This window comes from Rhinopithecus roxellana, chromosome 3 (genome assembly GCF_007565055.1).
Source record: "Rhinopithecus roxellana isolate Shanxi Qingling chromosome 3, ASM756505v1, whole genome shotgun sequence".
Classification (NCBI taxonomy): domain Eukaryota; kingdom Metazoa; phylum Chordata; class Mammalia; order Primates; family Cercopithecidae; genus Rhinopithecus; species Rhinopithecus roxellana.
The window spans coordinates 159,344,880-159,357,941 of NC_044551.1; the positions used below are offsets into that span (position 1 = coordinate 159,344,880).

General features: G+C 44.1%; 1 protein-coding gene across 4 annotated transcripts in view; it reads right to left on the bottom strand.

The window, feature by feature from the left end:
* Positions 1-13,062, bottom strand: part of FGF1 (fibroblast growth factor 1) — a 109,020-nt gene that overhangs the window by 21,549 nt on the left and 74,409 nt on the right. For all 4 annotated transcript variants that reach the window (XM_010388267.2, XM_010388272.2, XM_030927752.1 and 1 more), the window contains one exon: positions 792-994. In XM_010388267.2, the coding sequence (XP_010386569.1) occupies positions 792-960 (169 nt within the window). In that variant the 5' untranslated portion in view covers positions 961-994. The remainder of the gene's footprint in view (positions 1-791; positions 995-13,062) is intronic.

Here is a 13,062-nt window from a genome sequence, read left to right on the forward strand (position 1 = left end):
GACATCACGATAGGACCTGGACACCTAATATCAAACATACACACCAATGCCAGAAGTATCAGAGCAGAAGGAAGAGATTTTTTTATACTTAGAGAGTCAAGAAGATTCTTCTCTCCAGAGTCATACCTTCATTTATCAGCACCTCTGAGAACCGGGCTGCCAGGAAGTGCTGGAAGAGATATTCAGCATTTGGCGCTAGTCGCTCCTACTCTCCTGTTTCTATAAGGTCTGGAGAATGACTTTACCTCTGCTGGTTACCACCGCCACATCTGCGTGATACGCAGAGGGAAAGCTGCATAATTTATGATGTGTAAGACTATGATTATGAACTAGGATTTCACAAATCAAGCCCAGTGGAAACATAATCAAGAGAGTCAGTTGACTTGAAACGGAGCCCACATCTCTGTGCAGGATTTACCGCCATGCCCGTCTGGTTCATCCCATCATGGAGCATGCAGACCCCTGACTAGCCTTCGGGGCCAGATCTTTCACTAGTTACAGAAACCTGGGAAAACATACAGGGATTGAGCACCGGCAGCCAGTTCTGTTGGGTCAGCAGAGAGTGCTTTAAAAACTTGAAACAGGACACATTTGGGTAAGTGGTGGCCCCCACAACTCACTATTTTCCAAACCCAGACATTTTACACATTTATGTGACTCCAACTCTGGATGTGTCATGCCTGAATAGAACCTTGGAGAAGCAAGTACCTGTACTTAAATATGCACCTTCCTCCCACTTCGACTACAGAAGATGTTAGAAAGGGAAGGGGGTGCCATAGAGATGGGCTTACTGTGCTGGTCGCTCCTGTCCCTTGTCCCATCCACTGTGCCATCTGGAAGGATCCTCAAGAAGTGGCCCCCGTTGCTACAGTAGAGGAGTTTGGGCTTCTTGTAATTCCCTGGAGGCAGATTAAACTTCTCGGTCAGGGCTGTGAACGTGGTGATTTCCCCTTCAGCCATGGCTCAGCAACTGCTGCTTGTGGCGCTTTCAAGACTGTAAGAAATTGAACAAACCTGTAGTCGGTTCTTCCAGCAAAGGCACAAAATGCACTTTGAAGAGAGGAAGGACAGCTTCAGGGCACAGGGCTCCTGGGTAGTGAGTAAGCACAGCCTGCCCAGGTGATGCCTGCAGTCCGCAGGCCTGTGAGGCGGCTGGTGGTTAAGGAAGGATGGTCCCAGGCCTGGGAGGGGTTTCCAGGGCATTTCTCTCTTCCCAGTTGGACACAGCTTTGGACCAAACTGTGCATTTTTTAGAACTTCAAATTTAATCATTTGACCAAGGGGAAAAAAAATCATGTTTTGGTCCCTCCTTCTGGTCCACACACATCCTCAAATTAAACACCAAAGTTGCACTAAAATAACACCCAGGGTCTGGCTGAAACCCACAAAAGCTGAGAGGCCAGGACCAAGGTTCTGCCCTCCACCCTCACGCTGTCTTGATGAGGTACAGCGAAGCAGATAGCACAGATGGCCTGGACATTCAGGACCTGTAGCCAAAGGCACAGGAGGCCTTTCAGGGACACAACAGGGACAGCAAAGGGTTAGTATGTTAAGGCGACCTTCTGGATTTACTGGAGGAAACAGAGCTGGAACCAGGGAAAAAGGCACAGAGTGGGAGTAAGTGAGGTTTTTAAAGGGCAAACACCATATCAAAGGAAATGTTACGAGACAGATTATGAAGGCTATGCCTGGTTCCTGCCCATTCCACAGCTTTCCACATAGCTTCATGTGGCACAGAGAAGGTGGGTCTGTCCCTTACACACAGGCTGTTTTCATCCTAGCTATTTTCTAATGTGTGATAGAACACAGAAACCACCATGTTATATATAATATACCTTTAACATTATATGTAGCCACTGTATACAAACTTGTATTATTAATGTGAAAATGCATCACGTACACCTCAGAGGATTAAAAAACAAAACCAATGAGCATTAGAATTGGTTAAAACATATACTTGCCCCACCATTTAGGAGAAGGAAGTGCTGGTGACTCTGAAAAGAAAGAGGCCAAAAAGAGACCAGGAAACTAACATGGGAGCTGCACCTTTTTAAAATTTTTCTTTTTCTTTTTATTTTTTGAGACGGAGTCTCTCTCTGTAGCCCAGGCTGGAGTGCAGTGGCACGATCTCAGCTTGCTGCAACCTTTGTCCCCCAGGTCCTGATTCAAGCAATTCTCCTGCCTTAATCCCGAGTAGCTGGGATTACAGAAGTGCGCCACCATGCTTGGCTAATTTTTGTATTTTTAGTAGAAATGGGGTTTCACCATATTAGCCAGGCTGGTCTTGAACTCCTGACGTCATGATCCGCCTGCCTCGGCCTCCCAAAGTGCTGGGATTACAGGCATGAGCTACTGCGCCCGGCCTGGGAGCTGCACTTTGTAAGTGTGAGCCGTGAATGTGATCATCAATACATATCGATTACCAAGTGGTCTTAGAATAAAAATCATCATCCTCATCATTAATGTATTTTGGGCTACAGGTTATCTCAAGTAATCTCACCATAATCCTTTGAAGTGGACACTAATATTATCCTCAGTTTTAATAAAATAAAACCAAAGCTTAGAGATGTTCAGTGACCTGCCCAAGGGCAACAGCTAGTAAGCAATGGAGCTGAACCGCAAAAGGAATCTGGGAACAGAAAGCCCCATTTTTCTCTTGATCACCATGAAAAGGTTTAGTGACTTTATCAACACTAGTCTTTTTATGAGAAGTGGGGTTTTCACCCATTGCCTGGCATGTACATCTGCCACCATTAACTTGTCATTCATATATTTATTCATTTGTGACCCAAATGTTGGCTAGTCTCCACCAACAGCCCCCATGTCATCCATGAGACAGGACTCCATGCATCTCCTCCTTCTCTAGGAGAAGCCCACCCCAGCAGCTTCGTGAGAATCATGGAAGACCAGCAGCTACGCTGTCTTCCCTGCACTAACCATCCATCAGTGCCTGCAGCAGCCTTGTGGAGCTGCTCTCATAGGAGACAGTTCCCTCATAAATTGACGCCAATTACAATAATTTGTCCTTAGGACTTTAAAATGAGGGCTCATGTTGGAAGCCTCCATCTGTTTTCTCTGCTCCTGGCATTTTAACGTGTCTGGTACATTTTTCCCACTCTGCTGCCACGTGGGCCCGCCATTGTCCCTGGTTTCAGCTACTGTTGGAGGTGCCTCCAAGAACCCCAAAGAGAATTTTGCATATACCATATAAACTATATTTAAAGTCAGACCATCCCAAATGTCCTCTCCATCCCATATGGTGAAACTTGGATCAATTCTTTTTGCATAATACAGCAACAGACAGAAAATACATATAATACTACATATATATAATTTTATTTATGTCAATTTCACAGAGAGGATTGCAGAGTTTATCTTGTGTAGTACAATCTCTCTCCATCCTCACTGTCTCTTCCAAACCTTCTCTCTTATCCATAAGCCTCTAAGTCCTTCTGTGCCCACCTCTGGCTCTCTTACTCTCTCTCCCTTTGTCTCTTCCTCTGTCTCTCCACTCACTCCTCTCTCCACCCAGCCTCTCACTCTAACTTCTCACTCCACTCCCTTCTGGATCCACTTCTAAAGTAAAGCAATTTAGCTCTTCCCAATGTGGATATCTTTATGCCTCACCTCTCCATTAGCACATAACCATCACCAGATTCCCCTTCCTTAAAGTACAACTAAGAGATAATGAATTTTTTCTTTCATTTATTTTTTCCAAGCACTTCCTAAGTTATGTACTTCATTTGGTACAGGAGACAATAATTATATACTAGTGGTTGCCACTTAACTGAACCGATAGTCATTTGTATTGTCAATCTCAGGTGGGCTGAATTTTGTTTCTCCTTGTCTCTGACTTCCTCCAGTGTAGGTCCCCATTTGCTTCTGACTGTGGGGCAATTTCATGTTAAGAATGGCCTTTCGGCCGGGCGCGGTGGCTCAAGCCTGTAATCCCAGCACTTTGGGAGGCCGAGACGGGCGGATCACGAGGTCAGGAGATCGAGACCATCCTGGCTAACATGGTGAAACCCCGTCTCTACTAAAAAATACAAAAAACTAGCCGGGCGACGAGGCGGGCGCCTGTAGTCCCAGCTACTCGGAGGCTGAGGCAGGAGAATGGCGTAAACCCGGGAGGCGGAGCTTGCAGTGAGCTGAGATCCGGCCACTGCACTCCAGCCTGGGCGACAGAGCGAGACTCTGTCTCAAAAAAAAAAAAAAAAAAAAAAGAATGGCCTTTCAGGCCAGGCATGGTGGCTCATGCCTGTAATCCTAGCACTTTGGGAGGCCAAGGCAGGTGGATCACCGGAGGTCAAGCGTTCAAGATCAGCCTGGCTAACATGGCAAAAACCCATCTCTACCAAAAATACAAAAATTAGCCAGGCGTGGTGATGCGTGCCTGTAGTCCCAGCTACTCAGGAGGCTGAGGCAGGAGAATCACTTGAACCTGGGAAGACGGCAGTTGCAGTGAGCCAAGATTGTGCTATTGCACTCCAGCCTGTGCAACAGAGCGAGACTCCATCTCAAAAAAAAAAAAAAAAAAAAGAATGGCCTTTCTTCTAGATCCACCTAGATTCTAGATCATGTGTGTATGAGCCATACAGCCAAGACTTAATCACTGTGGAGTTCTCACTGGCTAAATGACCTTGGCCAGAGCCCAGCAGGTCCTCAGGGGCCCCTCCCTCCTGACCACAGTGTACCTACAGTTGTACAAGGCCACACCTCTGCTCTCTGCCTGCTCCCCTCAGTGAGAGGGACCATTATGAGGGTGCCTATACTGATGTCAGATGGCTCCCCAAACCCTTCATATCCACACCTGAAAACCTGAAGGAGACAAGTAGGCTCCTGAAAATAAGCCTGGAGTCGACATGAAACTGACAGACAATGGTAGCTGGGATTGATGACTCAGCTGAAATATACCAAAAATTAAATCCCTTTTTGTTGCTGAAGGAAACCCCTGGGGCATGAAAAGCCCTTATTTTAAACTTTATTTGTAATTTACCTATAGTTTGAGCAGTAGTTGGTCCAAAGTTCCTTGCCAATCCACTATTTGTTAAAGGATAGAAATAAAGGAAGTATATGACATGATAAAACCATAAGGCAGCAACCTTAGCAGGCCCTTGGAGATTTACACAAATTGCTTTAATAAATGAATCCATTAACTAAGTGAAATCAGGCATTAAGTGTAATGGAAATTTATAAGCTCTGCTTCTTGTTACTATTTTCTTTTTAGTGGCTGTCAGAGGAGGGGATTGTCTGTGTTGTGTTGGGAAACGGAGAAGATCAAGCCCAGCAAACGCCATGTTATCATTGTGCATGAAGCCCAGCCCTTTGAGATTTGGGGCACTGGGGAGATTTTAGGAAATCCAGATGATTTGTTTGATTTATCAGTGACACCCAGGTTAGAGGAATGCCAAGCCTATTGGAACATCTGTGTTAAGGCTGACATACTTTGTCAGCTGTGGCCTCTGGAAGGGAACCTGAACTCTGACACATGAACAGGATGTGGATAGTAAGCAACCACTTTGGCTCTGGGAACCTTGGCGAGTCATTCGCTCCTTCTGAGATGTTTCCTCTCATAATTCTCACCTTGCCTCTCACACAGTCGTCTGAAGGATTAAATGGGTACAATATTCATACAGCACTTGAAAAATGGGACCTGACCTATAGGAGATAGTAGTAATTGGTTATGTTGAACTAGTTGGAGCCTGGTGTGATCTAAGTCAGCTGTGATTAAATGCTTAATTTAAAATGATTTTTTAATTGGTTTGAAAATAGAAGTTTTTCACTCCCGTATTTGGCAGAAATGAGCTAAGTTCCTCCCCCTGTGACATAAGCCACAAACATAGCAGAGAAGATGAAGGATGCAAAGGTAAGCCATGGTTATGTAAAAAAAAATCCTGGTCTGCATTTCAGACTCAGTTCTCAGCTTATCGACAGTTAATATAGTGACAGTTACTATATAGTTATTATAGTTATTTGCAAAGCCCATTATTTCTAGGAGACATTTGTGCTCAGCTTGTCCCTGGAAACTAAGCTGGAAGGAAAGACGGTGATGTGTTAAGAATCAAAGGAAGGCAAACACTGACATTTATTTCTTAGTTTTGTTTTTAATCCCTGTCACTATGTAAGCAATGTGGAATACCCATGAAGGAGGATATTTTGCAAAGTGTATAAAGCCACTGAAGGTAGATGTGTAGACAGACACCTGCTAAGGTGATAATTGGATGTATCCTCAAACCCAGCACATACAAAACAGGCCTTAGCTTTGGTTCCAAATATGCTCTAAGTCCTTGCTCCCTGTGGCTATATAAATGGCATCACCCAAAATCTTAACTTTTCCTTAAAGATATTAACTTTAATTTTTGTTAAGTCAAATATACATGTTAAATGTTAAAGGTAACTACTAAACTAAAATACATAGAATGTATTTAGTCCAAGCAGCAACTGGTAGGGGTAAGGGGCATAAGGTGGAAAAAATAAAACTGCTTATCTTCGTGACCAGCCTGACTAACGTGGGGAAACCCCGTCTCCACTAAAAATACAAAATTATCCGGGCGTGGTGGTGCACGCCTGTAATCCCAGCTACTCAGGAGGCTGAGGCAGGAGAATCGCTGGAACCCGGGAGGCAGAGGTTGTGGTGAGCTGAGATTGCAGCATTGCATTCCAGCCTGAGCAACAACAGCATAACTCTGTCTCAAGAAAAACCAAAACCAAAAAACAAAAAAAACCCTGTGTTATTCCAAAATAATCCAGAAAAAGAAAAAAAGGAAATAAAGTAAAAAAAATTGCTCAAAATTAGGTGGCCAAAATAAATCCAAATATATTTATAATCACAATAAATGTAACGTGCTACATTTACTAGCTACTTTTTTTTTTAAATCCATCTGCACTCTGATTACAAGAGACACATTTAAAACATAATGACATAGAAAGGTTAAAAGTAAAAGAATGAAAAATAGATACCAGACAAATGTTAACAAAAAAAAAAAAAGAAAACTCGGCCAGGCGCGGTGGCTCACACCTGTAATCCCAGCACTTTGGGAGGCCCAGGCGGACGGATCACAAGGTCAGGAGATCAAGATCATCCTGGCTAACATGGTGAAACCCCGTCTCTACTAAAAATACAAAAAATTAGCCGGGTGTGGTGGCGGGTGCCTGTAGTCCCAGCTGCTGGGGAGGGTGAGGCAGGAGAATGGCGAGAACCCGGGAGGTGGAGCTTGCAGTGAGCCGAGATTGCACCACTGCACTCCAGCCTGGGAGACAGAGCAAAACTCTGTCTCAAAAAAAAAAAAAAAATTGAAAACTCATGTGGCTATATTAATATCAGTTAAAATAGGTCTAAGACAAAAAGAATGACTAAAGATAAAAGGGATTGCCACATAATAAGTGGATTAATTCAACAGAAAGATACACAAATTCCAAACATGTATATATCTAATAACATAGCCTCAAAAATATATAAAACAAAACTTGACAAATATGTAAAGAGAAAATGACAACTCCACAATTATGGTGGGAGATTTTATAATACATTTCTGTCATAAATGACAGAGAAAACAGACACCAAATATTAATAAGTATGTAGAAGATTGAAATATACCACTAGTAAATTTAATTGATGAGTGTATAAAAAGAACCTTGTACCCAACAATGAAGTGAACTTCATTCTTATCAAGGACACATGGAATATTTACAAAAATTGACCCTGTACCAGGTTGTATAAGGCAAGACAACCCAAATAGAAGAATATATTTCATTGAGACTATTCTTTGGGCAGAATAGAAATCACTCCCACCCCTTCAGTTGGTGACAATGCCCTTTCAGTTTTACCTTTTTAGTGTCTCCTAAAGCCATTCTCTTTTCTCCAGCCTCACTGCTGTTGCCTTAGCACAGACACAGCACCTGTCTCACCTGGGCTGCTGCAGCAGGTCTCACCTTTCCAGCACTGCCTTCTTTCAATCCACTGTCAATTCTGCTGCTAGTGACCATTCTAACTCATCATTCCCCTGCTGTAGATCTTTGACTGGGTCATTGATTTCCCATTGTTTTTCAAGATAAAACCCAGACTCCTGCCATGACCTGTGAGGCTCTTATCGTTAACCCTGTGACTTTTTCTCTTATTGGCCTCTTTTTATAGTCCCCCTACACCCTCATACTCACCCAGATCTTAGCCCAAACATTCTGCTGCTGCCAACAGTATTCTCTCTCTGGCTCTCTCTCTCTCTTTCTCCTTTCCTCCACCCTTTCACCATGGTCTGGCTAAGTCACACTCACCCTTCAAAAATTTAGCTGGATATTTCGGATATTTCCTCCTCAAGCAAGCCTTATTTGGACACATCCCCCAACCCTAACCTCCCTGCTCTTTCTTAAAATTCACATATACCAGTTTAGGTGGGTTCATTCCCCTGTGCTCTCTCAATAGCAGACAGCATTTCCTTTACTTCACTGCAGCGCTGGGTGTAATTCCCTGCTATATCCCCCTGCCTAAACTCTTCAGTGATTTCCCATTGCTCCGGGACAAAAACAAAAGCCTTGCTGTGGCCTGCAGGAGGTTCAGCCCTTACTCCCCCTCTGCCTCATTTCCCACCGCGTCTCCCTCCAAACTTGCCTTCCATTTTCTGATTCCCTCCCACCCTAGGACCTTTGCCCGTGCTGTTCCCTCTGGAGTGATGTTCCTCTCTTTCTCTCTCCCCTGCTCCCCTGGTTAACTCCTAATTTTTCTTCAAATCTTAGTTCGACTGTCAATTCCTCATGAAAGCCTTTCCTGGCTTCCCTGAACTGAGTCAGGTTCCTCCAGTTCTCATAAGACCATTTAACATTTCTTCATAGCTCTTCCTACCAGTGTTTAATTACACATTCACTCTTGTGATTATTTAATGTCTCTTTTCATGACTGGACTGTGTCAGCTCCATGTTAGTACAAACCGATTGGTCTTGCTCACAATGGTATCCCAGTGCCTGGCAAAATGCCTGGCACCTAATGGGCATTTAATAAACATCTGTTGAATAAGCAAATGAATGTAATTTAACTACGTATACTTGACTGACTCCTTCATTAGTCTCTGAGACCCTGGGACAGAAACTATGCCTTTTCTTTCTATATCCAGCATTGAGCAAATACCTATGCATAATTAGTGTCCTGTGAATTCTTGTTGATTGAAGGGTCAGTCCTTTCTCAGGAGCCTCTCATGGAACGTCTTATCAGACTACCTAATTAGCAGGTGATGTCCTACAGGTATTGACAAAAAAGCTAAGCTGAGAGCCTAAATGTATTTTAATTGGGTTCAAATTAGGCCAGAATACCCTATCTTTGGTTAAAGGGAGGCTCAAACCCTGTCCCTATCTTGTAATAAATACTTCCTTATTTCTTTAAAGAAAATGCTGTGGAAATTAAGGCTCTGAGAAAGGAAGTGATCAGCTCCTTTAGTCTCAAGTCTGAACTTATCTAACCAAGAAAAATATTTGTAGGGCCTGGAAAAAAAATCCAGGTTTTGTTATTTCTGCCAAGGCGTGTTAGGCTGGCAGGGACTCACCTTCCACTCCTGGTGAAGGAAAGTTTGCCGAAGAAAGGGAGGCAGTGTGTTCTTTGCTTTCTTTTTCTTCTACTCCACCCTCTGTGATCTGTACTGGGTCTGAGGTAGAAGTGTAGCCATGGCTGACTGGCCTGGGCTAGCATCTCAGCATGCTGCCCCCAAAACCAGTTCTGTTCCATGAGCTGAAATCTCATCTTCCGTGGCTGACAGTAAACTGTGGACCTGACTATGGGATGGACTTGACAATGGTGTGCAGGAGACAGCTCCCACAAGCTCATGTAAACCAATTATTAAATATTCAGGAATTTTACTATTATTAAACCATTAATATCTTGAAATTAACCCTCGTGAGAGCGTTTATATCATAGAAATTGGCAAATGCCAGGGCTTTTAAAATTCTCTTTTTTTTTTTTTCTCCTCTGATAGCTGGTTTACCCAGCATACGGCTAAACTTGGGTTTGAATCCTGGTTGGACACTCACTAGTAAATGACTCATTCTCACAGTGCCCCAGTTTCCTCATCTGCAAAATGGGGCTACATAACAGTAGCTACTGAACAGAGTCACTGTAATCTCAGCACTGGAGAACTTGTGAGCATTCCATAGATGTTAGCTTGACTATCACCTAAGCTGTATAACCTTTGGTCACCTTTTTTTTTTTTTTTTTTGGAGACGGAGTCTTGCTCTGTCACCCTGGCTGGAGTGCAGTGGCGCAATCTCGGATCACTGCAAGCTCCGTCTCCCGAGTTCAAGTGATTTCTCCAGCCTCAGCCTCCCGAGTAGCTGGGATTATATGTGCATGCCACCACGTCCAACTAATTTTTGCATTCGTTTAGTAGATGCGGAGTTTCTACCATGTTGGCCAGGCTGGTCTCCTGACCTCAGGTGATCTGCCTGCCTCAGCCTTCCAGAGTACCTGGGTTACAGGCGTGAGCCACCGCGTCCGGCCCCTTTTGTCACTTTTACGAATCATCTGGTATTGATTTAGGATTGAACAAACTTGATTTTTCATATTTAGAAATATTTTGAGTCATTTCATTTTTAAGTTTTTTTTTTTCTTTTTCTTTCTTTCTTTCTTTTTTTTTTTTTTTTTTTTTTGAGACAAAGTCTGGCTCTGTCGCCCAGTCTGGAGTGCAGTGGAGTGATCTGGGCTCACTGCAACCTCCGCCTCCCAGGTTCACAGCATTCTCCTGCCTCAGCCTCTCCAGTAGCTGGAACTACAAGCGCCCGTCACCACACCCCGCTAAATTTTTGTGTTTTTTTTTTTTTTGAAACAGAGTCTGGCTCTGTTGCCCAGGCTGGAGTGCAGTGGCCGGATCCCAGCTCACTGCTAGCTCTGCCTCCCGGGTTTGCGCCATTCTCCTGCCTCAGCCTCCCGAGTACCTGGGACTACAGGCGTGAGCCACCGCGCCAGGCCAATTTTTTGTGTTTTTAGTAGAAATGGGGTTTCACAATGTTCGCCAGGATGGTCTCAATCTCCTGACCTTGTGATCCGCCCGCCCCGGCCTCCCAAAGTGCTGGGATTACAGGTGTGAGCCACTGAGCCCGGCCTTTTTTTTTTTCTTTTTCTTTGAGATAAGGTCTTGCTCTGTCACCCAGGCAGGAGTGCAGAGTACAGTGGTACACTCATGCTCACTGTAGCCTCAAATTCCTGGGCTCAAGCGATCCTCCCACCTCAGCCTCCCAAGTAGCTGGGACTACAGGCCTAGGCCACCATGCCTGGCTAACTTTTTTTTTGTTTGATTGTTTGAGATGGAGTTTCACTCTTGTTGCCCAGGCTGGAGTGCAATGGCACAATCTTGGCTCACTGCAACCTCTGGCTCCTGGGTTCAAGTGATTCTCCTGCCTCAGCTTCCCGAGTAGCTGGGATTACAGGCACCCGCTACCATACCTGGCTAATTTTTGCATTTTTAGTATAGATGGGGTTTCACCATGTTGACCAGGCTGGTCTGGAGCTCCGGACCTCAGGTGAGCCGCCTGCCTCAGCCTCCCAAAGGGCTGGGATTACAGGCGTGAGCCACCACGCCCGGCTGCCTGGCTAACTTTTAAAAATGTGTTTGTAGAGATGGAGTCTCTCTGTGTTATCCAGGCTGGTCTTAAACTTCTGGGCTCAAGCAATCCTCCCGCCTTGGCTTCACAAAGTGCTGGGATTACAGGCATGAGCCATCACGCCTGGCTCATTTAGAAATATTTTAGGAGTATTCGAAAAGTACCGTATTCTAAGTGATAGATTAGAACTTTCCATTGTCATTTATATGCAATGATGCACTCCTCTCATTTGCTTAGGTGCTCAACACGATGTGCTAGGGATGAATTTTCGGTATATTTCATGGGTCTACATGTGTTACTGTTCAGGATGACAGAGAATGGCTTAATAGTCCTTCTCTTAATAGTCTTTCTCTTCTGTTCTTTAATTTAGGATACTTTTAATTCTAAAGACTCCCCAAGTCACTGAGAATAAACTATCCCCTGGTTTCTAGAATCAAATATTATTTGAGGGAAATCAAGATGTCACATACTCTAGAAATCAACAGCTTCTACTCAGTGCCTGCCATGGGCAGAATGCTGCAGATGTCCTGGAAATTTGAAAAAGAAAAGAAAGAAAAAGAAAGACTTGAGATCCCTAATCCACAATTCTGAAATTCAAAAAGCTCTAAAAGCTAGAAGTTCTTTCATGATAGATTGTGGCAAAACCTGGCCCAAACTGTCCTGAGACTTAAAGTCTATTTGTTCTGCTTTGTGTTAATAATACTTATATAATCTGGTATAGTTACTAATGTGTTTGATTCTAGGGTAGTGTCCCAGACCGCACTGGAGTTGTTCCATAATATACAATATATACACCATACTACGTCTCTAAAATTACCCAAATTATGGATTCTGAAACATATCTAGCCTAAGGCTTTTCAAATAAGGGATTACTGGTTGGTAGTAGAAATCAGTTGCTGCCTTTAAGGAGTTTACAATCTAGCCATACCAGACTCATCAAGCCATGTTTCAGATAAGAGGGACATAGAGGCTTGCATCTAGTGTAACTGGCAGGAAGTGGGGGCTGTTATCTGATCCAGCTGTGTCACCAAACAGCTCAGTCCCAGCCCCAGCTTGCACACTTCTTAACGAAGAGTAGAGAACCACAAGCACACACACACACACACACACACGCACGGTATCCTTTATTTCTTCCCTTGATTCTGGATGTTTTTTTCTCTGCAGTCTAGCTTATTCACCCACAAAATACTTCCCCTCATAGAGCATCATTCAGTTGGAGGTCAGGAATTCTTTTAAGTGCTTAGAGAAAACAGCATCCACTCCAAAAGGAAAAACAGAGTGCTCCCTGGTGCAATGGAGTGCTCTGCCGGCCCCCATTCTGTCTGAACTTTAGTGGTACACCATGGTCCAAACCATCCTGCCGGCCCTGGGCCATCCTGAAGACCTGCACACATCTTAAATGGAAATATCCTTCCTGCAGACGGACACATTAAAACCCCAGGGCTTCACGCCAAATGCAAAGTGATTCTGCAGGGGCTCTGGCAGC